The 26670-nt window shown below is 41.9% G+C and overlaps 1 protein-coding gene and 1 long non-coding RNA gene across 2 annotated transcripts; one reads left to right on the top strand and one right to left on the bottom strand.

Annotated features, from left to right (window-relative positions):
* Positions 1–2899: 2899 nt before the first annotated feature.
* On the bottom strand, positions 2900–6300 carry RPS27L (ribosomal protein S27 like). Its single transcript, XM_037054064.1, has 4 exons — positions 6194–6300; positions 5243–5351; positions 4558–4668; positions 2900–3096 (listed from the first exon to the last, which is right to left on the bottom strand). The coding sequence occupies exons 1-4, from the start codon at positions 6197–6199 to the stop codon at positions 3068–3070; spliced, it is 255 nt and encodes an 84-aa protein (XP_036909959.1). The 5' UTR covers positions 6200–6300; the 3' UTR covers positions 2900–3067.
* Positions 5812–19689, top strand: LOC118992284 (uncharacterized). Its single transcript, XR_005067609.1, has 4 exons — positions 5812–5932; positions 9965–10136; positions 17936–18058; positions 19041–19689. It is a non-coding gene; the product is annotated as an uncharacterized LOC118992284 (long non-coding RNA).
* Positions 19690–26670: the final 6981 nt, after the last annotated feature.

A 26670-nucleotide genomic window follows, 5' to 3' on the forward strand; every position in this document is an offset into this window, starting at 1 on the left:
TTAAAATAAGCCGCCTCTAATTTGGGATTCTGCTGAGACAACTGGAGAAAACACTATTAAACTTCTAATAAAACATCTTTTTTTTTTTTTTAGTTTTAAAAGACTTTTAGGGTTATATCCTCAATTTCATCTTTAGTTCGTGTTTCCCTGAAAGTTTCCTCTATTTTGTCTTTGTCTTGAGCCATTTCTTAAATTTAGCATTATTTTGCCATCTGGGGAATCTGGGAAGTTTTTGAAAAACTATCGATATGAATTCCTTTTTGTTTAGTAGTCTTTCATTTAACTTACCTCTCTCTTGTATAAGCAGCAAGAAGCCAGGAGGCAGAATGAACACTGGAAATCTCAGCCAGATCACCCAGTTATTACTTATTTTCTATGTTCCTGCAAGCAACAGTGTTGCTCAACTTCCTGCCACTACGTAACAATAATACCCTTCCTTGTAATTTCTAGTAAGATTTAACTTACTCTCCTTAAGTTCACACTGCAGCCTCCTCAAAAGCCATCATATTGAGTTGGCCAAAAAGTCTGTTTAGCTTTTTCCGTAAAAGACACATTTTTCATTTTCACCAATAACTTTACTTATTTTGATACTCTGAGTATGTCAGCTATCTTCCATTATTGGTTTCTAATGGATAGAGGCCAGGGGTGCTGTTAAACATTTTCCAGTGCACAAGACAGCCCCACAGCAAAGAATTATTTAGCCAAATGTCAATAGTACCAAGAAAATTTGCAGACCACTTTTGACATGTTCGACCAGTGACAGCACCTCCATACACTGCACAAATCTTTTTTGTGTTTCAATTGTTTTTACCTTCCTTAAAGAAAGTATAATGTGCCAAAAATGTTGCGCATCTTCTTCCATCTCCAATATTAAAATGGCTGCACAAAAATGCACCAATTTTGGTAAGTTTTTTTAAAAATGCATGCTGCTATGATAGCGCTGTTACAGTACAATCTAACAAAATTGTTTCAAATGAAGTTGACAACTAAGTACTACTAGAGCTATCATACAGAAAAAAAACTAAACAAACTTTTTGGCCAACCCAATACTTCCCAACAGTTTTGACAAGGCTCCTTGGGCCTGCACTAACACTGTCCTCAAAGTCCTTCCAACTTCTCTTCATGGCTCTGTTCCAAATCCACAGCTGTTTTTGTTAGAAAAACACTCTACCATTATCAAAATCTACTAAACTTATTTCAGGTACAATTCACAGTTCATATGCCATGAAATTCAACCTTTTAAAGTATACACTCAGTGGGTTTTTATATGCCCATAGGGTTTTGCATCCATTCTAGAACATCTTCACTCAAAAAATCTTATACCCATTATTCTCATTTCTTTCCTCACAGGCTCTGGAAACTGCCAACCTACTTTTTATCTCTTTGGATTTGCCTATTATGGACATCTCATATAAATGAGTTCAGACGATGTGTGGCCTTTTGTGTCTGGCTTCTTTCATTTAATGTGTGCATTAGTTATCTATTGCTGCGTAACAAATTGTCCATCTCACAATTTCCATGTTTCCTAAGTTTGGGAGCTGCTTAGCTGAGTGGTTTTAGCTCAGGGTCTCTCATGTGATTGTGGGAAATATGTCCACAGGGGCTTCAGTCATTTGAATGCTTGACTGGGGCTAGAGGATCCAATTCCAAGATGGCTCCCCCTTGTGGCTATAGGCAAGAGGGCTTGCTGGATTTGACACGAGTTCTGTTTTTCATTACATGGGCCTCTCCATAGGTATGCTTGACTATCTTACAGAAAGACTGAAAGGCCTCCTTTAGATTAAGTGAAGAGTGAACAAGGCAAAGCCGCAATGTATTTTATAATCCAGCCCTGGAAGTCATATAACATCACTGATGCCAAATTCTATTGGTCATACAGACCAACTCGGATGCAGTTTGGGAGAAGTCCACATAAAGGCTAAGTCTCAGGAGTAGGGATCATTGGGAGCCATCTTGGAGACTGGTTCCACAAACAGCCTATTGTAGTGAACGTACTGGGAAATTTTGTTGTAACAGCCATAGAAGGTGTATATTGGAGATTACACTGAATTCATAAAATTCCAAAAGCAACTGATGTTTTTATATACCCTAATAAAAGGTTCTTCTGTCATTCTGGGCCCTAAGCCCATTTCTTCACTTTCCACTTTGATTTATAAAGGTAAACAGAGGGATATCTCTGAGTTGGTTGAAGTATAAAGAAAGTAGCTTTCCATGAGTGGATGCATTTTGTCTCCTTATTTCTTTCTTGCTTTTGCTGATCTCTCAATCTTATATTCATGTTTGTAAATTTTTTCAATCCATGCTATATTTTTTTTAATCCTCACCCAAGGATATGCTTTTGTTGATTTTAGAGAGAGAGGGAAGAGAGAAATATTGATTGGTTACCTCCCATGCGTGCCCTGACCGAGGAGAGAACCCACAATCTAGGTATGTGCCCTGACTGGGAATTGAACCTGCAACCTTTTGAGGTAAGGGCAACGCTACAAAATCAACTGAGTCACCCATCCAGGGACAATTCTCTACCCTAAAAGGAGCTCCCTATAACTCAAGCCCCAATTGCAGTCCTAATTATGCTGTATTATCAGGACCACATAAATCCAAGGCATTACACTATGATTGTTATTATATTAAATACGTACTTCTAAAACATGTTTCCAGAGTTACTACAGCAAAATTATATTTATAAATAACAAGAGACTTCTTTCCACTTGTAATTGTTTAGCCCATTTAGAGCAATTTGGAAAAGGACTAAAAATCAAGTATGTAGGTCTTCTACTCTTGAAATGAAGCACAAATGAATCAAAATATATATATATTTTAAATTTTAACCAAACTCACATACAAGGTATATATATTAATTTATAACATGCACACATACTTAGAAAAAAAGAAGGGGGAATTTTCCCATAATCAAAACTTTATTGAAAAACTGACACCAAAATAGGAAACCATTGCTGTATACTTACAAAATTAAATGTAATTACATTATCTTGGTAGAGTAAGTAGAATTACTGAATTGATAAGGCTTTCTGTGATATAACACAAATTCAGGAAGCTGTGTGGATCATTAGTGTTGCTTTCTTCTAAATGAACACCCTGCAATAGAAGTACAAAAGCATGTTAAACACAAGTCTATTCTATATTTGGTATATATATTTTTTAATTTTATTAATTTTTTTAGAGACAGGAAAAGGGCAGGAGAAGGAAAGAAACATCAGTTGATTGCCTCTTGTACGCCTTCAACTGGGGAGCTGGCCTGCAACCCAGGCTTGTGCCCTGACTAGGAACTGAACTGGCAACCTTTCAGTTAGCAGGCTGGCATTCAACCCACTGAGCCACACCAGCCAGGGCTCTTTGGTCTAGTTTTAATGACAAAAAGAACTTAAGTAAGAAAACTTGTGTTTTAGGAATATTACATCAATATTGATATAAAGGTTATTTATCCTTTTATACCAAAAATTTGCTATAATAAATCATTTATATTTGAATTTACTATGATGTGACTATAACTGTCACTCTTGTTTCTCAAATGCTATGATAGAGTGTATTTAAGACCATGAGCCTAAATTCATCAGTTAAAACTCAACACTGGCATAATATAAAGGTTTTGGAAATACTGCAAGTACATTAACTTCATTCTTACATCTTACCGGGTCACAGCAAATAGATGTTAGTTTTGTTACAAATCCACTTATAACTCATCCAGTGAGAACAACATGGAATTCACAGCTCCCAAAAATATCACCAGCAAATGTCAAATATCATAATGGAATTCTAAATCTATAAGTTGTACTATAGAAAACTTTATACATAACTATTATTTTTACTTACTTCACAAAACTGAGAGAGGAATTAAAATATACTTTTTTATTTTTAAAATTTTTACAGAGAGGGAGAAAGAGGGAGGAAGGAGAGAGAAACACCGATAGGCTGCCTCTCACACATGCTGCTAAACCGGGCCAACTGTACCCCAGGCAGGTGCTCTGACCCGATATTGAGCCAGCAGAGCCAGCAACCTTTGCAGAACAACACCCAGCCAACTGAGCCACACTGGTCAAGACAAGATTATTTTTTTTATTAACCATTAAGTAGGTACTCATAGATATCAAACTCCTAGCATTTAAATTTACGTATCATCTGTTAGTTAACAATGATAACTGTTTGAAGTCTTACAATACATATGAAACACATTATTTACAAGAGATTTTTTAAATCCTATGTTTAAAAAAATCTATGTCCTATGGTATGTAGTTTTCTTTTGTTCCATTCTGATTTGTTTAATATTCCAATTTAGGCAAACTACATGACTAAATACAACAGAATTCAGTGTTCCAAACTAAGAATAATAATATTCAAAGGAGTTCTTTGTAAGGTCAAGAGAATAAACTTATCCAACTAAAAAGGGCATTCTTTACTGAAAGTGTACATAATAAAAGACAAAATTATTTGTCAAATCCTATGAATTTAGGATTTCTTTTAAACTGGTTTTTGGTGAAGGCAGAGACATTTACAATGATAAAATCTCAGCACTGAGTTAGAAAATGCCGCACGACATACCCTCAGTGAGTCTAGCCTTTCCTCCTGTCGGCTGGCACAGCACCGTCGAACAGCCTACGCAGAGAACCACTGTCTGAGCGTGGCTGAAGACCGTGGTGATCTTGTAGCAGCCTAAAAAGGGGCCATGTTAAAAGTGAAAAGCAGAAAATGCGGCACTCGTTCGACGTATTTCTAGTAAAGACTTTGCAAAGGATTAAGTACTTAAGTATTGTACAAATAGCAAGCTGCACATGTAACTGAAACTTTTCTAGTAGCTACAAATTTGTTAAATATTATCATTTCAACATGTAATCAATAACCGGGGAAGTGCTACTTCAAAATCTGGTGTAGACTCTACACTTAAAGAATATTTATTTCCATTTTGCTAGCCACATTTCAGTGCGCAGCAGCCAACGGCCACCATATTGGGCAGCACGGCCTCACCCTGAAGAATGAACAGACTTTTCATCATGAAAAGGAAAACTCCTCCTCTTATCAGCTTAAGGGCTTAGTACATCAAAAGTCATATTCCTATCGGAGACTCATCTTCACCCCTCTTTCCCCAAAATGTTTCTACAGCGGTTTGAATAGTTTATTTCGAAAAGGTTCAATTCTGTTATCCCACTTCGACTCAACAGAGGACCCTAAAATTATACACAGCATACTGAAATTTCCATTGGGAAAGGAATTAAATTTGAAAATTTACCTGGACATTTTACATCCATAAAGTAAGAATTTGGACTTTGAACTAGTCGTTTCTTTTTATGTTTTTTCTTTTCCTCTTCCAAGGACGGATGCAGTAAATCTCTAGCCAACTGAACAAAACAGCCTGTTATTACTACTAAAATGGACACACAATGCCGGCAGATTCAACCAGACGTGACACACACGTGCAAAAACAACAGTCACACTCAGCGGAGGCAACGTTTCGGGGGCATAACGTCCCTCTGTACTTTCTGTGACGCTGGCGTTCTCCCGGGCCAACAGAGGGGTTCCCTGTCGACAGGGAAACGTATGGAACGGCCAGCCCCGTTCTTCTGCGCTCGGCGGGGCCACAGTAACCACCACCACGACCTCGCCGAGAAACCGCTGGGACGGGCCGGGGGACGGGCGGGGAAATCCGGGCAACCCCACGCCCTCCCGCCGCCCGGGTGCGGCCTCGGATCCCACAGGAGCTCGGAGTGGCCGAGGAGGGACGGCCCTGATGGAGCTGACGCGTAAGGCAACTGCGAAGTCCGTTCGAAAAAGTAAACAAGCCGACACCCGCTACCGACACTCGCTTCCGAGAGGGGGCTGAAGGGACGAGCACTGAAAAGCCCGAAAGGACCCAACCTCAGAGAGCCAGAAGGACTTCAAATCCCTCAGCCTGGTGGGAGCCCACCAAACACCCAGACGGGTAAGTCCCCGGGACGCTGACACCGCCCCCCCCCCAAACCGACGCCAGCGCCCAGCGCAGGGCGGCCCAGCTGTCCCCACTCCACGCCACTGCGGGGCCGCACCAGTCGCGCTGCCCGGGCAAGTCCCAACGAGTCCGCCACGCGAGAGGGGCTGCGCGATTCCCGCAGCGTCCAGGGGCCCGGGAGCCGTCGGGCTGACCCGACCCCAGCCGGTGGACACACTGAGAACCCCGAGACAAGGCTGAAAGTACACAACTCACAGGCATGTCGATCCTTCCTCGAGGCCAGCCGTCCAGCTCTGCGTGGCGACGCCCCCGGGAGGCAGCACGCGACCCGACCGGGCGCCGGGCACCAACTTCCGGGAGAGAGGAGGCTGGGAGAGGAGGGGCGGGGGCGGCGGGCTGTGCGCTCTAGCCGCTCCTCTCGGTGGTCCGGTCGGGCTCCGGCCGGGTCCGCAGGTCCCGGGTGGAGGAGGGACCTGAGTGTTGTGCCACTCCTAGTGCCCGGACTCCTTGGACTCCACAAACTCTTCGAACCCCGAGAACCTAACGGGCTGCAAGGCTGGGGCCGCCAGCCGCTCCGCTCGGGACCGGCGACACCGGGGGCCAGGCGCAGGCCACGCTGTGTGCCGGGACAGGAGGCCTCCTCGGGCGTAGGCCACGGAAAGGGCGTGAGGGCGGCGTCGCGGAACCCCACGGCCGCTAGTCACAATTTGGCTGCCAGGCCCATCTGCTCTCTTTTCACTGGGCCACTGTCCTCTGTTCTTCTGCGTATATTAAAAACAGTGTTATTAATTAAAACTATTAACACGTGCCAGGGAGATTATGGAAGAGACTCCTAATTTGTGCTTCAAGGCTTCCGAGACACTGCTAAAGTTCTTTATGGGCTGTGCCTTGGGTTTGCTTGGACCTAACAAAGTTTTTAAGAAGCACGGATTCTCTGCCGGGCTTGCTTCACTGCGAGGCTGCCTCCTGTCCTTTAGGGAGTATGCGAACTTTGCAGAATGGACAACTCAGGCCTGAAAAAAACAGTGTGTCACAGATCTGAAATAGTTTTGATGAGGAAGACAAGCTTGAGGGATGAGTGTGTGAGGGAATGTGATGGAAAGCTAAGAAACCAGGAAGACACTTGACCAGTGAATTGTCCTAGATAGGCCTTTCTAGTCGCCTTTTTCTCTGTTTGCAAACATAATATACGCAAAATACACATTTTGGAAAATTCAGGAAAAAAATTAAAATCACCGCACAGAGATTAATATGTTAAACATTTTGACCTATGTCCTTCCTTCTACACTATTATTCACTTACATATAGGTTTGAGTTTTAACATAATTGGTATCATCTTGTGCCTATTCCTTTTTAGACTTCATTTTAACTTCATTTCAACTTCATTTTCCCCCAACTTAGTACATAATGAACATTGCTCCGTGTTACCACATATTTTCCTAATTATGACTTTTACTGGGTACGTACAGTGTTCATCATTTGAAGATATAACCTCCTTTCACCCAAATGCTAAATTAGAGTTAGGTATTTAATATTTTAAATACTAATAAATATTAAATATTTTCAGACAGAAGTATATAGAATAATACATTTGTGTAGGCAAAATAATGGCCCCCAAAGATTTCAGTGTTCAGGACCTGTAGTTATAGGGCAAGTTGAATTAAGGTTACTAATTAGCTGTCTTAAACCAGGAAAAATATCCTGGGTTATCTGGGAAGGCCCAATGTAATTACAAGCATTCTTAAAAGCAGAAGAGGAAGCCAGAAAAAGCTAATCAAAGAAAAAGATGTGTTGATGAAAAAGCCAGCTATGTTGCTGGCTTTGAAGATGGAAGAAGGAGGCCATGAAGCTGTGTTCAGCTTCCAGAAGCCTGAAAAGGCCAGGAAATGACTCTCCCCTAAACCCCCCAGAAGGGGCATATGCCTGCCAGCACCTCAATTCGAAGGGTGAGACCTGGGTCACACTGAACTGGAGAATTATAAATGACAAATTTGTGTTGTTTAGAGCCAGGAATATCCTGGTAATTTGTTACAGCAGCAATAGAAAACTAATACAGTAATGAAGACCCACATACCCACCACTCAACTCTGTCAATCCCAACGTCAATACTTCTGACCCTCAATGTTTCACAAAATAACACTATAGTAAACATTCTTGTAGATAAGTATTTGTGCACATACTCGATTATTTCCTTAAGATAAATTTCTGGAGGAGGAATTGCTCAGTTCAAAATCACGCACATTTGCAGACTTATATAAGATAAACTACCAAATTACCCTCCAAAAAAGTCAACCCAATTTACATTCCAGATGGAAATGTTTGAAAATGCCCCTTTTTTGCTCCTGTGACAGTATTGGATATTATGTTTTTCCTCATGTCAGTGAATCCAGAAGAATGACATGGTATTTTGTCATATTTCACTGTTGTAGTAATACTTTCCATTTGCTTATTGCTCATTATGAGCACTTTTCTGTTGGAATGATCATCTATTTCATCTGTATGTGTTCTTCTATATTAAGGATAGTAACCGAATATTTTCCCAACTTGTTTTCTACTAGTTTTATCTTATTAATTTTTGTTTTTGGTGATTTAAAAATCATACAGTAAATGTATATATGTACATATATACTGTATAATGCAGGCATACCTTGTTTTATTGCATCTTGCCTTATTGCACATCACATGTTGCTTGTTTTACAAATGGAGGGCAAGACCCTCCATCAGCAAAAGGAGTACATCTCTCCTAAGTGTGATGCTTGCTTTATTGCAGTGGTCTGGAACCAAATCTGCAGTATCTCCAAGTATGCTTGTATATTTTAAACCTATTGGTTTGCTTTTTTTAAAAAGACACGCCTTGATCACGTTAGGAACAGCTAAATATTTGTCTATACTTTCTTCTCATTCTTTTTTTAGGATTTTATTTATTTATTTTTAGAGAGAGGGTAAGGAAGGGAGAAAGAGGGGAGTGAAACATCAATGTATGGTTGCCTCTCATGTAGCTCCTCCTGGGGACATGGCCTGCAACCCAAACACATGCCTTAATTGGGAATCAAACCTGTGATGCTTTGGTTCGCAGGCCCGTGCTCAATCCACTGAGCTACACCAGTCAGGGTCTTCTAATTTTTTTGTGTGATGATTATTATTTGACCTTTGAATTAACCTAGAATTTATTTTGGTACTTGATCTATATTAGGTATTGTAATAGTTTCTAATGATCAGGCCTAGTTATTGCTTCCGTTCCTTAACCAGTGCCCAGTATGGCATCAAACCCTCCAACTTCTGAGAAACTGGGGTAGCATGAGAAATAAAACTCTCAAGGGCAAGAAGACCTGAACTCTTTTTATAACTCTGCCTCCCCCTCCAGAGCTCAGTTTCTCCTAAAATGTCCCCTAGGTTTTTGCACAGATGGTAGATGAAGGAACATGAAGAAAGATGCAGGGACCCGAACTCCCTTTGCCTTGGTAGACTGTTCTCTGGGATCCTGCAGAAGGAGCTCCCACCTGGCTTCCCAAGGACCATGAAATGCCAGTTGGAGTTCTGTTTACTGCCTGAGAGCTCTCCAGCTGTTTGATCTGGCCAGGTCTGAGAAGGTGCTGCTGCGCTCTCCCAGTCAGCTCCTGGCTCCCTTCACCTCAGAAGTGTGCAGCCATCTCCTCTCCCTTCCCCCTTTACCAACTTCGGACACTGGGAAAACTCGCAGGTGGTCGGGTGTAAGCTGGGAACCCAACTCATGCTAAATTTCAGGCTGGCCAAGACTGGTTCTAAATAGGTCAGATCCCATTTTCCTCTGGGTTAGAGTTCCTCATGCTTGTGCCCTTCTTTTCCCAGAAAGATGGTGAGAGGTTTAGTTTAGTTTTGTTTTTAAGAAACTTGGGGTGTGAGGTGGGAGCCCTAAGTAACATTTCACACTCCTGCCTTTCTAAGCATTTCTTTTTTCTGAGAAGCTCGGAGAAATCTGTGTCATTAGCAAACTTTAACAAGGCTGCATTCCTTTTTCTCTTCCTTCTATTGTCCACCTGCTTGCAGGTTTCAAAGCACACATGACTTATTCTCAACACATTCCTGAAATCAGCAGCAACCTCTGGAAAACCCACCCCTTCTCTACATACCAGTTCCTCAACAGAGTCACAACCATTGTTCCAGAAGCTCCATTGTAAGAGTTCTGCCTGTCTTTCATAAAGATGTTCAACACTCTCAGGTAAGCTCCCCTCCATAAGGGGATAAGAGTCTCAGACACAGACTGTGCTGTCATTTTCTTTATTTTTCATACCAACTTAATTTCTGACTGAGGCTGAGCCCTTATTGAGCTGGTGCTATAGATTGAATGTTTGTATCCCCCAAAATTCATATGTTGAATCCTAGTTCCCAATATGTTCATACCGGGAAGTGGGGCCTTTGGAAGGTGGTTAGGTTATCGGGGTGGAGCCCTGTGAATGGAACGAGTGCCTTTATAAATGAGGCCTCAGAGAGCACCCTGCTGCCATGTAAAGACAGAGTGAGAAGACTGCCTTTTACGAACAAGGAAGTTGACTCTCTCTAGGCACCAAATCTTGGACTTCCTAGCCTCCAAAACTTTGAGAAATAAATATATGTTGTTTAAACCACTCAATCTGTGCCCAGGAGGCTGCCTTTGATGGGCTACCACAACTGGGTTCTCTCACCCCCTGGTTTCTAGTTGGGTTAGGCTAATGGGAGGCATCAGCAGGAAATCACAGGGCAGGAAAAGAGCAGTGCTGGGTAATTTATTCCCATGGATTTATCCTTGATGGGCCATTTTCTCCCAAGTGGCTGTGGTTCTTTAAGGGTTTCAGTTGCTTCAGGTGTTCCTTTCCCACAGCTCTCATGGGATTCTAATCACTACTTTCTCCCCTTTTGGCCTTTCTACCTGAGGTGATACCTTACAATCATTTGCTGGCTTCTGTTAACCCTGCTTCAGCCTTGTAAATAGTCCCTACAATACACTAACTTCAGTTGCCCATTTTGAATGGGCATCTGTGATCTTCCAGAACCCAGACATGGGGATTCCCTGCCAGAATGTGCTCCTTCTTAGCTTGGAAGGCTGTGTGGATGTGGTCCATTGGCTCTTCAGTCATCCAACCTAGTCACCCCAGGGATGTCCATCGTCTCTGCCTACAGAACCCTTTGGGTTTAACAGGTTGCGGCTTGAGATGGATATGGGCACCTTAAGGGAGACAGCCTAGAGTCCTAGCCATGCAGATCTTTGCCACCTCGTGGACCAGCAGCATTGGGAAAACTAGGAAGTTTTTGGAAATGCAAACCTTCAGGCCCCACCTCAGACATTCAGAGTCAGGATCTGCATGAGTCTCCAGGGAAGAAAGTGAGCTACTTAGAGGCCAAGTGCTCTCTCAAACTCCATTGTCTTCTCATATCTCATGGTGAAGATGTTTTGTGAAGATGCTAGGGTAAGCAAAACATGTATGCAAATGTAATCTCTCCCTTTTCTGAACTCCTGCAGCATTTATTGCCTACATTAATCATTGCTTAATAACTATTTCTGTCTTGTGCGGTCTTTTGTTTTATGCTCTTGTACTATACTGTAATTTCATGTCCTTTTATGTTTATGCATCTATATCTTCTCTTCCCTAAAAGTCCACAGCCTCCTTAAGATCATGATTTGGTCTCAGCTCCCCACGTGCCTACAACTGCATAATAAGTGCAGGAATGTGCCACATTCAAGACAACTAAGCCAATGGTCATTCTTTGAGGACTAATAACTATTGCCCCTCTAGTTTATCTATAGCCCTTCTATTCTAGCTGTAACTTTACAAGGTTCTTTGTGACACATGCCTTTGACCCTTCCTCTGCCTCAACCTGGTGTGATAAAACAACCAAATGACCACTTAATTTTGGCTAAGCCTCAGTTAACTTGTTTTTAAACTTGGGAAAATAATCCTAAGTCATTTTAGGGTTGGTGAGATATTATAGTGAGTGCTTCCCTTGGAAAGTGTGTATAGGCAAAATAAATGAAATCATTCTCTTTTACCATTAGATAAAATCAGATTAAAAGGCTAATGAGCCCAAGGGTTCAAAGTATTAAGAATGGTATTTTATTTATTCACATTAAAAAACTTATTCAACTGTGGAATGTCTACTGTATACAAAGAACTAATATAAACCCTGTTTCCTAGGAGCACAGAAACATTTTAACTCTAATAGCCACTTAAGTTCTATGTTTCTCCATCTGTAAAATGAAAATATTTATACCTATTTCATAAGGTTAAATGAATATAAAGTAAGATAATGCTTTAAACTATATAGCATACTGTAAGTGCTCAATAAATGCTCAGTTGTGGTGGCTAGAGCTTGTTGATGATATAGAAATCAGTTGGCTCTAGGAATCTTGGCCTGATGGTGATTTCCTTCATAATGACATGTAAAATGCAATGTTTTTACAATAGTTCTGCCTTAAGGAAGATTACGAATACATTCCATCTGCAGAAAATGTTTGCAGGAGTCTTCCCTTTGATCAAAAGCTTAGAGATTGTTCTTGCAAAATCCAAAAGGTGGCACAAGAAGCCACGTCTTGTGCAGGCCAAGCACTGGACAACAGAGAGCTTGTCTTTCTGTTTGCTGAGGGCCCTTGTCCTGGAGATGCCTTCCCAGTCTGTTATGTGGTCACTCCATAAGTAGCTGTGCAGACCATGGTTATTACAGGTTTTCCCGAAAGGAAAAGGAGATGTGGCCTAGAAGGCAGTGGAGATGACTCTAGTCTTCTGCAAATATTTTCCCGTACATATACCACTCATCGGGAACTAGTTAACTATATTAAACTACTTAAATTCCATATTGCCTTTAGATAAAAGTAAATACCACTGGCTCTAAGTATATATTTTTATAGAGACATATAGTCCAAAAATCTATAGAAGGTCTACCTTCATTATTAACCGTGCCAGCTTGGTAGTCATTGGGTAGCCTAGACCAAAGCAGCAGAGTACTGGGAAACGAGCTGGGGCAGGAGAGTTGTGTTACTGACCTGCAGTGTTCGCTAATTTCCATACATGTTGCCACTGTGGCCAGTGGCAGGTACTAAGATGAAGTCATGTACTAAAGTGGGGAAGAGATAAATGAGCACAATATTTTGTTCAGGTAATGCCATAGACTTATTTTAGGACTATTTCCCCTACCATCAGAATTACTAATGAAAATAAAAGGAGGTTTGGGGCTTCCTATTCTCTTTCCTTGATCAAAAAGCAGAGAGTGGGAGTGAAACATAGGGAAAGAATGGATTGCTAGACAAGCCCAGAATGGATGACCTTGAATGAAGGAGAGCTGACCTACTGGATCATTTGGCCCACCTGAGCACAACATATAACAGAGTAAGAGTTCTATAACACACTGCTGTCTGACTTGCAAATAAAGAGGTTTATATTAAATACAGAATTTCAGGTTAGGAAGAAACAGTCCATCCCAATTTTAGACAGCTCTAATTGTTCCTTTTTTCTCTTTTGTTAATTTTATTTTTATCACTATTATATTTTAATTCCTCACCCATGAATGTATTCATTGCTTTTTGGGAGAGAGAGAGAGAGAGAGAGACAGACAGACATACATTAATGTGAGAGTGAAACATCCATCACTTGCCTCGACCGGCAACCTGGCTATGTGCCCTAACCAGGAATGGTACCCACAGCCTTTGGGTGGACAGGATGATGCTCCAACCAGCTGAGCCACGTGTCCAGGGCTCTAATTTTTCCATATATCCTGTAAAAATCTGGTTTGTTTTTGTTTATGTTTTTTATCATCACTTGAGGACATGCTGATTAATTTTAGAGAGGGGGAAAAGAGGGAGAAGGGAAGAGAAACATCAATGTGAGAGAGAAACATTCAGCTATCTCTTGCATGCACCCTGACAGGCGACCAAACCCGCAACCCAGGGATGTATCCTGACCCAGAATTGAACCTGCAACTTTTCAGTTTACAGGACAACACTCCAACCAACTGAACCACATTGGCCAGGGCAAAATCCCCTTGTTTTTTAACTTAAATTAACAAAATTCACATTAACCCTTCCTGGATTCTGGCCCAGGAAGAGAACATAAAAAATACATTCATTTATTTTCCAAATGACATCCCCAGAGCTCACTGAGGATGGCTTTACTTCTTTAGGATGAATATCACAGGCTCCTACAGACAGTCTTTGCACTTTCTCATCACCCTTTCTGTTTCTCTGGACATGCTCCAGTTTGTCCACATTCCTCTTAAAACAGGCCCAGTGACTTAGCACATTGCTAGCGCAGAATAACATGGAATCATTACTTGTATTATTCTGTAATTATATGTGCATCAAATACAGCCCAATCTCATATAAGCTTTTGGGTAATTCAGTGGCATCACATGATTGATTTATATAACTTATAGCTCATTAAAATCCTTAGTCTTTTAACTGTTATTAAACCTCATATCCTTCATGCTATAGTTGCATTTTAAGGAATCTAAGTCCAGTACATATACTAAAAACCTTTGAATTATACCTTTTAAAACAGCAGGTTGACTAATATGTGAATTATATCCCAATAAATCTGTTGAAAAATATAATTGCAAAAAAGAAAGATGTATCTTATTAAATACTAAATTTTGTATTAAATAACTGCTAAATTTTGCCAGACACATTATCTCATATGCTCCTTTCAACAATCCTTTGGAGTTTTGGAGGCATTAAGAAACTTGTGGAAGTAGAAAGGCAAGGATCTGAACCAGATCTACTCAGGATGCCCATGCTCATGTCAGACTCATCACACCACACTGTCTCCCTGCCACCCACCTTGCTGTGTGCTGGGCTTTGTAACTGGCGACCAGTCAAAGTCAGTGGACAGGGGTCTGCCAGGCAGTCAGAGCTGCAGGACCACATGGATCTTTCAAGTACTAACAGGTGATATGGTGACTTAGAGAGATTCAGGGTTAGAAAGGTCTGGAAGGTAGCGAAAGGCAGGTGTCCCATAAGTGGAACAAATATGATTACTGGCAGTGGTGAAGTGGGGGTGGTGGAATGGTGGGAGATGTTGAGAAAACAGCGTGAGTGACCCAGACTGGCAGTGTGGGTCAGGCGGGATAAGGGACAGGTAGCACACCTCCAGCTTGGTCTGCATTTCACGTATGTTACTTGGGAAAAATAGATGTTAGCAAATTAGAGTCGTGATTTTGAACAGACCAGGGTCTTGGTCAGGTTATGGAGGCAGGGGCTGAAGCCTGGACAATCAAGGACTCAGGTCCTGCAAGAGAGAATCAAAACTGAGACTCAGTGTCAGGATGAAGGCAGAGGCCCAGAAGCCAGAACCAGGGTATTTGATCAGAGCAGAACAAGTCACAGGGTAACCTAACTGTGTCCCCTAAACTACTGAAACAAGAATTCTCAGAGCCTTCCGCTAGAGACAGGATCTGTCGCTGAATCTGGCGCAAGGCCAAAGCTGTGGATGAATGTTAAGTGGCCAGCAATGGGGACTGACAAATCGTTAGAAGAGACTGGTGCTTATCCAGTGTTTTTTGTTTTTGCCACAACATGCATGACCAAGGACAGCCACAGATACACAAAACCATGTAGAAGTATTCAGGGTTGGACAAAATTCTGAGTGCACCATGTATAAAGCCATCTATTTAACAGGAAGTGACTGAGAACTTTCTTTCAGGAATAACTTTGAAGCTGCTCTATCCAATTTTATCATCAGCAAAAAATTACTTGTGTGCATGCCTGACTTTGGCAGGCCAGTGTGATTGGACCACCCAGGCGGACCTCATGAGACAGACCCTGCCCGTGTAACTAGACTCCCTGGCTTAGCCTCTCTCTCAGTGCCAGCTCACTCACTTAGCCAAAGCTCCTTGGGTTTCGTGTAACAGATATGTCCGAAGCTTGCCTGCACTAAAATGGAGAGTGTACTGGACCTGGGCCAGGGCAGGAAAAGTAGTTGGGCTTCGTGGGGGTCAGGACAAAGCCCAAGAGGCCACTGGGAATGGAGATGGCTATTCTTTTGCCACGTCTCTTTTTTTTCTCAGGGCTGACCTGGTTTCTCATCTCTGCTTCTCCCTGACACTGTTTCAGTGTCCTTTGTCTCCATCCCAGTTTTTCCTGCTTCTCAGAGCACACAGCGAAAGTGACCATGCCTGTTCCCTGTTATGTGCTGTCCTAGTTCTGGGGCCAGTAATGCCTGACCAGAAGGCCTGTGTCCCCATTCCAGGTGCCCTGGAAAAGAATCTGGTTATCTCAGCTTGGGTCAGGAGCATCTGCGCTCGTCATCTCTGGGCACTCGGGGTGATAGTGACTCCTGGGGCCACCCTGGGGCGGGGAATGGAGGAAGCTCTTAGGAAAGGAGGTATAGGCTGAATGGAGACCCCACAAGGCTACTCCCCTCAGTGATCTAAGTCATCATCCGTCAGGCTGCCTTGCTGCTTGGTGTTCTGTCTCCTAACCACTGAACATTAGCTGGACACAGTTTGTTTGCTGAAAACACCTTCATGAGAGTCAGCAAATTGGTGCTGAATATTGTGCAATAAAAACATTTTTCATGTAGAGTAATCAAATCTAGGGACCAAATGTTGAGGAGAGAAGCCAGTTTAAACTAAAAACATACCAATATATTGGAACTGTGCTTGTTTACAGGGATCCACACTGCCTAACAATATATTTTACAAGCAACAAAATTACTTATGCATAGACTCAAGTAGTGAATTTGCAAAGTGCCTTTTTAACAGCTTTTATATTGTCTGAATGAGAGCTATCTTATCATACTTCTTCAACTATCCAAAGATATAATCTGAAATCAGGGGCTAGAAGCAGAAAACATGGAGGTTCTAACCCACTGGGTCGTGCTTCAGATTTATAAGGTGGCATTAATGGAACTACGGGGGCAGGTTGATAAATCTGAAGGTTCTCCTCTTAGGCTCTCAAAGCAACCAAGACTCCTTCCCCTCCAATCTATGGTGATGATGATAATGATGCTTTCACGAGCACTCATTTTGTGCCAGGCATTGTGTAAAGCACTTTACATGGATTATTATTTAATCTATACAGCATCTGTATAAGATAAGTAGTGTCATTATTCCCATTTCACAGATGAGGAAACTAAGGCACAGAGTTGGTCAAGTACCATTCCTGAGTTCCCACGAATGGTAACTTGCAGAACCAAGATATAGGTCTAAGTCTATTTGAAGGCCTTTGGTGTTAATATAATATACTTAGATCTTCCAACAAGACATTAAAAATATTGAAAATGAAGCTCCCTTATGGGCATTAGGCCTTCCTCTCCATGTGCTGATTGTACACTCTGTGCTCCATTGTATTCCTCATCCTGTTACTTTTCATCCCTTATTATGTCTTTTTATTTTCAACACATTGAACAATGTGTGTGTGGGTGTGGGTGTGTGTGTGTCCTCTAAGGAAGGCACTGATATCAGGGGCAATGAGAAAATGATTAAGACCCTCTCAGGATTTTCAAGGAGCTCCAGGTCTCCTAATATTAAGGAAGAAGCTGTACAAACATAGTTATGACATAATAGTGAATATTTTACTCCATTCCAGAAACACAAAAGCTTCAGGAGATTACGGGAAAGAGCATGTCTACTAAGTATATGAAAGTTACGATTTGCTGCATATGCATGTTTTTAGATGAATTACGTGAGAGGGACAGAAATCCCATGTTAGCCAAAGTAATCAACAATTCCCAGGTTCTCACCAGTCTGGATATGACTTCTGGGAAATCACGTACCCATGTCTGTAGGTGAAGTGTGGACTGTGACCCCCAAGGATAGGACCCAAGACTTTAAACGAAGGAATGGGTCCTGGACAGGCTTTATCCACACTGCCCCTGAAGTCAACAAGTCTAACGTGAGCTGTCAGCCAACTAACCACGACAGTGACAACAGGAAGAAGTACAGGGAAGGTCTTTGAGAAAGAGCTCTCCCCTCAGTGTGACAGTTTACATCTCAAGGATCTTTCCAGGATTGTCCTAAGAATAAATCGGGACACTTGTTCTTTGTACTTTGCAGAAACCATTCCATCATCTGCCGCCAGCTGGACCAGTGGATCTTGGTGCTGCCAGAAATCGGAACCATGTGCTGATTACTCACTCTACTCACCACTCCTGTTACCAAACCCTGCTTTCTGCCTAGGTAATGTGAGCCCAGCTCTGCTTTTTGGGACCCCTGAAGTCTGCAGCAGTCTGTGATCAGGACTTAGAGGCTTAACTGTGGCGGCGGAAGGCAAGATGCACTCCAGACTCTGGATAAAAGGGCTCCAGTGCTCCCTTTTCATTTATGTACAACTTTACATTACAAAGCCCATCCCAGTCATCATTAATTAAACCTGCCACTCTGCGGTAGGGCCAAATCAGTCTGCTCACTTTACAGCTGACAACACAGATAGAAAGGCTTAGGGATTTGCTGAAGTGAAGTGGTGTTCAATCAAGGACACCTGGCCCAATTCCCTGTCTAGTTTATTCTTTTTTTTGCTTGGAAGAGGCCTTCAGAGTGCCCGGCTCTTAACTCTGAGCAGCTTAAGGAAGTCAACTGGGAAGAGCTGCTTGGCAGAGAAACAGCAATAATCTAGACCAGAGCAGCACTGTGGGGCTTGAATTATTTGAAAATAGCTAAGTCACATACTTCTGGTTCTTAATGGATGTTGAATACACATATGCATGTGTACACACACACACAATTTCTCCTGTCGAGTTGGGGGCAGGACCAGGACATTGAGACATAGTTGGAACATTGCTTGGGAGCAATGCTGCATTTGACGTGGTAAAAAGCAGCCCACCCACTACTCACCCTTCAACCCTCGGTTACCATATCCTTCGTATTATAACTTTAAACAAACTTAAAATCAAACCTATTCCAACAGCAGGTCTAGTCTCATATTGGTGGGGCCTGGGACAAGAATAAAAATGGAGACCCACATACCATGTATCTAAATACTTCAAAATTGTAGCTAAAGCTAACAAGCTAGTTTCCTATCCTAACAGATATATGTTCATAATGACCTAGAAAACAGGTTTGAATTTAGAGTATTCCGGCTGCTCAGAGCTCCACACCGGAACGTGGTGATTCAAGCAGAGCAGTCCTGGCCCAGACCAATGTCCTTCTTCCCCACCTGCAGGCCCAGCCCATGTCATGACGGGTTCACACACCCATGAGGAGGATCCCAGCCCATATGTTCAAGCTCCGGCGACATCACCACTGCCTTTTGGCCACCACTTGGGCTGCTCATGCCATATCGGCGGCACAGTCCACCCTTTGAAGGGTAGATCAAGATTAGAGGCCCACACCAGTCCTGGAAGCAGGGCTTTTGGCAAGAATTCTGGGGTCTGAGTACCCAGAGTGTGCCCTAAGAGGGGAGTCATGGCTCTGAGTAAATAAATGCATCTGGCCTGTGGACTCCTTGCCCAGCGGGAAGGAGTGACCAGAAAAGGGCAAGGGTAGGGGTCTCTAAAGAGTGGTCCCAGGAGAAGGGTCATGCTTGCCAAGACCTAAGAGCTAATATATCTGGCCAAATAATAAATAAGCCAAAAGTGTGACTTAATGCTGGAACCTGTACAGATCTGGATAGCAAAAACAGTTGTTCAACTATAAAACACAGAGAGAGGCACGAGCTGTTTCAAGTGGTTTATCTACTGCCTCTCACAGAAAACTTACTCATTCTGGGCAGTAGGCATGGTCTCTGGTAGGTATAAGGGCCGAAAATTAAGTGAATAAACTCTGTACTTAAGTATTTAACTGGAGAGGTTGCGTTCCCATAAAAAAAAAAACAGATATCAAAGCTCTAGCAGGGGTGTCCAACCTTTCAGCATCTCTGGGCCACACTGGAAGATAAAGAGCTGTCTTGGGCCACACATTAAATATACAAACACTAACAGAAACTAATGAGCAAAAAAAGGTTTTAAGCAAGTTTATGATTTTGTGTTTAGCCACATTCATAGCTATCCTGGGCCCCATGTGGCCTGTGGGCCATGGGTTAGACACCCCTGCCAGGTGATCCGAAGGTAGGTACCCCTGCTTTTGTCTTGCTCAAGTGGACCAAGTGGGAGGAAGAAAAAAAGCGTGACTCTCTGGGCCACCAGGTGGGTATGTGCTACCTTACCTTTGTGGAGGTGTCCTTGAACCAGGCAGGGTTGCAAGGAGCTGCTGGCTAAAACAGATCCCTCTGTCCATATCATTTCCCTCAGAATCGGAGTCATATCACAGTCCTGAGTTGATAAGCAAGTAAGTTAAAATTATGAGCTTCCTTATTAACTCATACCTCAATTTTGTTTAAATTAATGATTCACAACACTTACTTTTAAAGGAACTATGTCCACACATAAGAAGTATTTTTATCATCAATTCTCAAGGCAAAGATGACAATAGGAGAATGTGTAAAGTGTGTGCCTTGATGCTGGTTCGTTGCTGATGGGTCACACTAACACGGGTATGTGTTAACAATGCCAATAGAATTGAATTCTGGATTTTCAGCTCAAAGGCTTTAGTCCAACCTTCCCTGAAGGCCTTGTTCCTGATACATAAATGAGGTATTTCCTTAATGACTTTCCCATGTTGGTCATATTAATTAACTCCTTAAAAAATTTTGCTTTCTAAATAGAGATAAAGATACGGCCCAAATCACAATAAGAGTCAATCCACAACATCAGGTGGTAGTCACTTCTGGGGTGTGGACAGACAGATCCTTCTCCTGCTCCCATAGTCTTCTCCCTTCCCTGCCGTACCCCCCACCCTGCCCCCACCCTGAACAAATTCATTATCTGTTCAGTCAGAGCTACTCCGCAGAGCCAGGAGCACTTTATATGAGTTAATCCGGAACATCAGCTGGTAGTCACTTCTAGGGTGTGGACAGACAGGTCTTTCTCCCACTCCCATAGTCTTTTCCCCACCCCCACCCCCCCTGAACAAATTCACTATCTGTTCAGTCAGGAGCACTTTATATGTGTACATGACCCCATTTCTGGTTGTCACTTGACAACTTGGACTGTCTACTGCTGAGTTGGTGCCCACACAAGTGTCCACCTTCCTGAAAGCATACCGGCAGCTGCCCCACCACAATTCAGGTTCTCACATTGATGTGATTCGTCTTCTTTGTCTGCTCAGTTCAAGGGCAGTGTATGTCCAAACTAAGTGACTTAGGACTGGCTATCCCCACTTGCTGGGGGGATCCTGGCCTGCCATTTAATAAGAAGCATGGCTCTTGGATGATCCTGATGACTGCTGGGAAAGCCTGGCATCACCGATACTAAGTGATATAAACTCTCACTTACCCAGAGCAGCCAGGGAATGGGGAGTTCTAATGCACTGGGTAATCTGCCTAACTATAGACTGCCAGTTCGGAAAGAAAAATTAATTTTGAAAGAACCAGAGACTTACAAAACAGCACATTACTGGCATAGACTAATTTTACCCAGCTTTGTAATTATTGATGTGTGTGCCCCATCTCTCCTTTAAGAAGATAGGCTTCTTACAGGATGGTCTATGTCAATTTCATCTTTATTTCCTTAGAGCACCCGGTGAGTTGCTTTATACACTGTAGGTAATAAAATAATGTATTAAATGAATGAAAATATAGAACACAAACTAATTTACCAACATAACTGCATTCTTCATTGATGACTCAGAAGGCTCTCGAGGATTACACATTTCTTCAGGTTCATTTTATGGCTAATAGCTCTCAGAATGTTTAATACAGTCCAAGTGGCTGAAAGGGGAATTCTACAGTGACTGGAAGTTAGGACTGGCTATCTACTGACTCATTCCAATTCGCATGTGCATGTGTTTAAAAGTCAAATATTGAAGCGACGTCATTCACTGTTGCCTAAAAGAAGTACCACATCACAGTGCAGTTTATGAAAAGAATGGACTGCAATAAGGAGTGTTAACCAGCTTATAAATCTTAGCCAGGTCAAGGAGTTTATCTTTGAGATTTTTGAAAAAGTAGTATGTTATTAGTTCCATTAGTATATTATTACAATTATTTTGGAAAGTCCAACCATCAGATTATAATTTGGCAATTAATGCAAACATATTTATCACTCTATGCCTAATATATGCCAAGCTCTGTGTTAGTCATTAGGGATACAATGTGAATATGATTCATGCCTTCAAGAAATCTAAATAATTCATCTTTGAAAACATTTTATTGTGCAGATCATTTTATAGAATTTACATGTCACTGTAGGAAATTAGCCTGAGTGTGATGTGACCCTTTGACATATCCTACAATTCACTCAAAATACAGAATAATGCAAAAGAAAAAAAAGTGAATGTTAGCTTAATTACTTACTAGTGGTGTTTTTCTCTGAAAAAAACAAAAACACAGCATCTAGGATGTTCATTTAAAAATCTGTTCTTTTGCACTTTCAGAATTCTGGGTAAATGTGCTTCTGCACAAAAGGTGATTTTCACTTCAGTTTAGTACAATGTCTGCCGGTCCCCCAGAACTTGGGGGTAAGGCAGCTGCCCCAGGTAGGGAGGAAACAGCCATCTGGCACCCCCACACCCTTGGCTGATCTCTCTGTGGGCCCAGTAAGGGATAAGGAACCAAAGCAGCATGAGGGAGCCCTGCTCTGGGATTTAGGAAAAACCCAGGAGGTAGGAACAGGTGTTCTGGGGCCAGTTTGCCCGAAACTCTGGTAATGGATGCTGCCTCCCTTCCAGACAGCTTCCTGTAAACATGCTGATTTTCATCGTAACAGCAGGACTTTACTATTTAGGTCTGCATATCTAAAACTAAGGGCTTAGATTAAACCAGAGACTCTCAACATATATTCTGCAGGACACGGGTCCCATAAGATGCTTCCTCAAAGAGGGACCTCAGGCAGGATGCACACCACTCTTCCTCTGGGGAAGAGAGCACAGCACACCCAGTTGTGGAGTCACAAGGCACACCAGCCTGTTCAAGGTCTGAGAGGCTGTACCATCAAAACACTGTGATAGCAGCATTTCTCAAAAGGGTTTGACCATGAAACCCTTTCTTCTAGTTTCACCTGTTAATATTTGCTGATTCACCTAGTATGCTGAGGTGTGAACTTTGGAAGCATTACAATAAACAATCTCTATATTTATCGGTTTTATAGCATCATAAAGCAGAAACTAGTCTAAGAAACCAGACATCCATGAGTAAGATCTCGTTGCTAGTCTTGCCAAACTAGGCCCCTTCAATTCGGCAATTTCTTGTATTTCATGTGCTAAAAACCCCAATGAGTGAAATTTTACAGTGAGGAGGGCTAGAAAAACATCAGTAATAGAATTTAGAGATAATCTCTGTAAAAAAAGTGAAAACTCCAGGGTTTTCACTTTTGGTTAAACCCTGTTGTTTGAAGTTACTTCTGACCAAGCAAAACCAATGGTACATATTCATAGGCTAGTGGAGATGTACTGAGCAGAGGATTATCTACAGTTCGAGAAGCTAATGAGAAGAGGGAAGGAAAAACAAAAGGCAGAGTCCAAAGCCCAGGTTATTAGCTCCTGGGTGACTAAGACTAAATTGCCTTTTCTTTGATACTGAGTTCAAGGAGATCCTTTCATTGTTATTATTTTTTGAAGTACTGAGCCATGTATGTCTTTGGTCAGGACTGTGAAAAGAGAACCGATGCTTGCTACACTGACCTTAAAGTCCTGTGTCCGAGCTAATGTCTCCTTAAAAAAAAACTCATACATCACTCCACAATAGTCTTTGCATTGAGTTAAAAAAGATAGTATTAGGCTTCAGTTTCTTTTCATTCTATTTGTTTGTAAAGAATTCTTTAAGTTGGTGCCTAAGTAAACAGTATTCTCCCAGCAGTGAATGGGCTGTCCCACAGCCCCAACTATCCTATGGTCTAACCGTGAAGTCATTAAAGAACCAAGCAATTGCATTCTTTTTCAACAAAACTACTCTTGAGTAGCAGATGGCAAACACAAATGTTTTGCTCTGGAGACATATGGAAACCTCTCTGTTTCCTCAAAGCCTCAATGAATATTAAATGTCGAATGATGCCATTCATTGCAGAAATGAGATGTTGTGATAATCCTCCAAACAGTCCCAATTAGATCATATAGGGACTGAGTTTCAGAAAGTAATAGGTGGGGAATTACTGTGACTGCAGTTTCATAAACAGTTTTTCTTAGACTGAATATTCACCCTTGCTCAAAAGAATCACCTATTCAGCTTTATTTCTTCAGCATTCTATTAGATCATCACCATACTTTATAATTACAAATCTTAAAAATGAGTAATCAAACAGTTCTGCTTGATTTCATATTAACTCTTCGGGTCTGCCTGAACAGTGGGAGCAAGGAATTTCAAGAGAGATGGTGTGGCTTGTCATAATTTCTGGGGCATTCAATGTGCTCTGATTAACTCCATCTGTAAGCCCTTGCTACTAAGTTAGGGAAAAAATAGTCTATGTTTAAGATTATTCAGGAGAGATAATTATTCAGTAATAGATAATTATTCAGGAGAGAAAAATTATTCAGTAAATTTGAGGCAAGAGTCTAATTGGATATGGTTCCAAATACAAAGCAGAACTTCATTTTTCACTTACCCCTATAGATTGGCAACCCAATAAATTATTGCTGCTGTCACAGAGGGGACTGAAACTTTGCACGCCTTGTAAAGAGAGAAGTCCTGATAACTGAGTCATAGGGTGAACTGAATGCTATTTAGAACAAGGAACTAGGAGTCTCGGGCGCCTTTCCCAGCACTACACCCTGTCTGGCCTCCATGGGATCTGCTAGGCCTGGAAACTGTTGATAAATCCCCTTGATTCACCAGGGTGTTTGGTTTGTCTGTAAAACTGAAAACCCCACGGCAAACCTCAGGTCATCTGTTAAGGGAACTTTGATTCAAGCACCAGAGGAATTTATAGACACAAAGGTATTATCTAGTCTAGTACTCCTTCATTTTACAGATGAGGAAACGGAGCCACAGAAAGGTGGTTTTCTTTTTTAAGGTCACGGAGCTAGTTAGTGGCAGAGCTGGGAAAGAACCCAGGTCACCAGATGCTTAGTTCACTCCTCTTTCCTTTACAGAATCCCAGAACAGACTTGACTGAGCCTGACAGAGAATGTACAGAGTTCCATGCTGTGGGAGTGTTCAACCTTAGCTGGTTGCTGAAGTAGGGTAGAAAAAAGACCCGATGTTTAGGTGCTTATGTTAATTCTAACTGTGGACTACACATCCCCTTCTTAGGGAAATGATGTTTCTTTCATGCCTCTTCCCAATTCAAGATCTGTTTAAGAAAATGACAAGTCAGAATTTCCCTGTATTTAACCCATGACTCCTCCAGAAGTTCCAACATAACCAACTATTTAGCAGTACATGATACAAATGTCAATATGCACTTGACACTGAAACAGGTGGAGGTATTCATTTGCTGCTTCTGCAGCCTTGTTTCCTTATGTCTTCTCTATTTTTAACAGAACCCTGTGATTTAGGGTGAGTTTGACCTCACTCTCAGCTCCAGTGGCTTAAGCCAGTTGGCTTATACCATTCTCTTCGGCCCCAGGGTTAGTTCAGGCAAGGGCAGTCACGGCTCAGGGAGCTCAGTTCTAGAGTATATATTTGAACTCTCGAGAAAGAAGATTCTCTACATTTTGCTCTGTCTGAACCTGAAACCAAGAGTCCCAGGAGTTTCAGGAAGACATTTTGTAACCACCTGGCGCCAGCCTGTTGAAATAAGTGTTACTTTGAGGAAGCATTGTTAAGAAACCAAAAGAGAGAAAACCAGGTCCAAGCCATGTCATTTGAGCTGCTGGGTTACTAACCTGTCACTATTATTTCAGTATATGATTAAATAAATATTTTTTATTATTTAAGGCATTTAGTGTCCTATGATTTGCTACTATAAGTTTCCTAATACCTGTTATGATGCTGATTGTAAATTTTGGTTCGTCTTGACTTTGCCATTGGATCAGAGTTCATTTTAAAGTTGGTCCTGAAAGTCTTTCTTTAATCACTCAAGCTTAGAAGAAACTGTACTCAAAATTCCTAGTACTTCCTGCATATGGTCAATTTGACACCAATCTCACATAGCAACGCCAAGGTTAATGAAAGGAAAGAATTTTACTAACATGGTTTATTGTCAAAAACTTCATTATCAGACAAAGAAATAATATAAGAGGTAAAAGAATGGTTCCTTCCCCTCCCCCTTAGTAGAGTAAAATACTGAGCCAACTCTCTGTGCGAGCTAAGCTCTGCCTCCCCTTTCTGTGGTTCAGACCCAATCCAGAAATGGAGCCCCCCGGAATATTTGCAACTTGGGTGGCTTCTTGTCTATTCTAGGAGATTAGGTATCTGCTCTCAGTTCCGAGGAAAAGAGTTTTGCCTTCATCTGGGCATTGACCATGGCCCTTGCCTATTTCTAGGGACCCATGCCATAGATGGTCTTCCACTCAGTTATGTTCATTAACCAAGGTCTGAGGGATGCAGACTGTCTACGTATCCCCTCTACACCTTGCCAACTTTGTTATAAGAAGCTACCTTTATACAGATTTGTTGATCAAGAGGATACTGTACTTTCATGTAGCAATTTTTTTAGATTGTCATATAATTTTTATTGAACTTTTACATCGAGTTGTAATATGTAAAATATTTTAGTATCAGTTTTGCATGAACATTTAACCAAGCAGATTGGGAGTCTGACCAATCAGAATGTATATGCAAATAATCAAAATGGACACCCAACCAATGGACACCCAATGAATGCCTAATAAATCTTAATTAAAACCAACCAATCAGAATAGACACGGGACCCATCAGAATA

The sequence above is a fragment of the Sturnira hondurensis genome, unplaced genomic scaffold (assembly GCF_014824575.4).
Source record: "Sturnira hondurensis isolate 20B ecotype Veracruz unplaced genomic scaffold, ASM1482457v3 Scaffold0008196, whole genome shotgun sequence".
Classification (NCBI taxonomy): Eukaryota; Metazoa; Chordata; class Mammalia; order Chiroptera; family Phyllostomidae; genus Sturnira; species Sturnira hondurensis.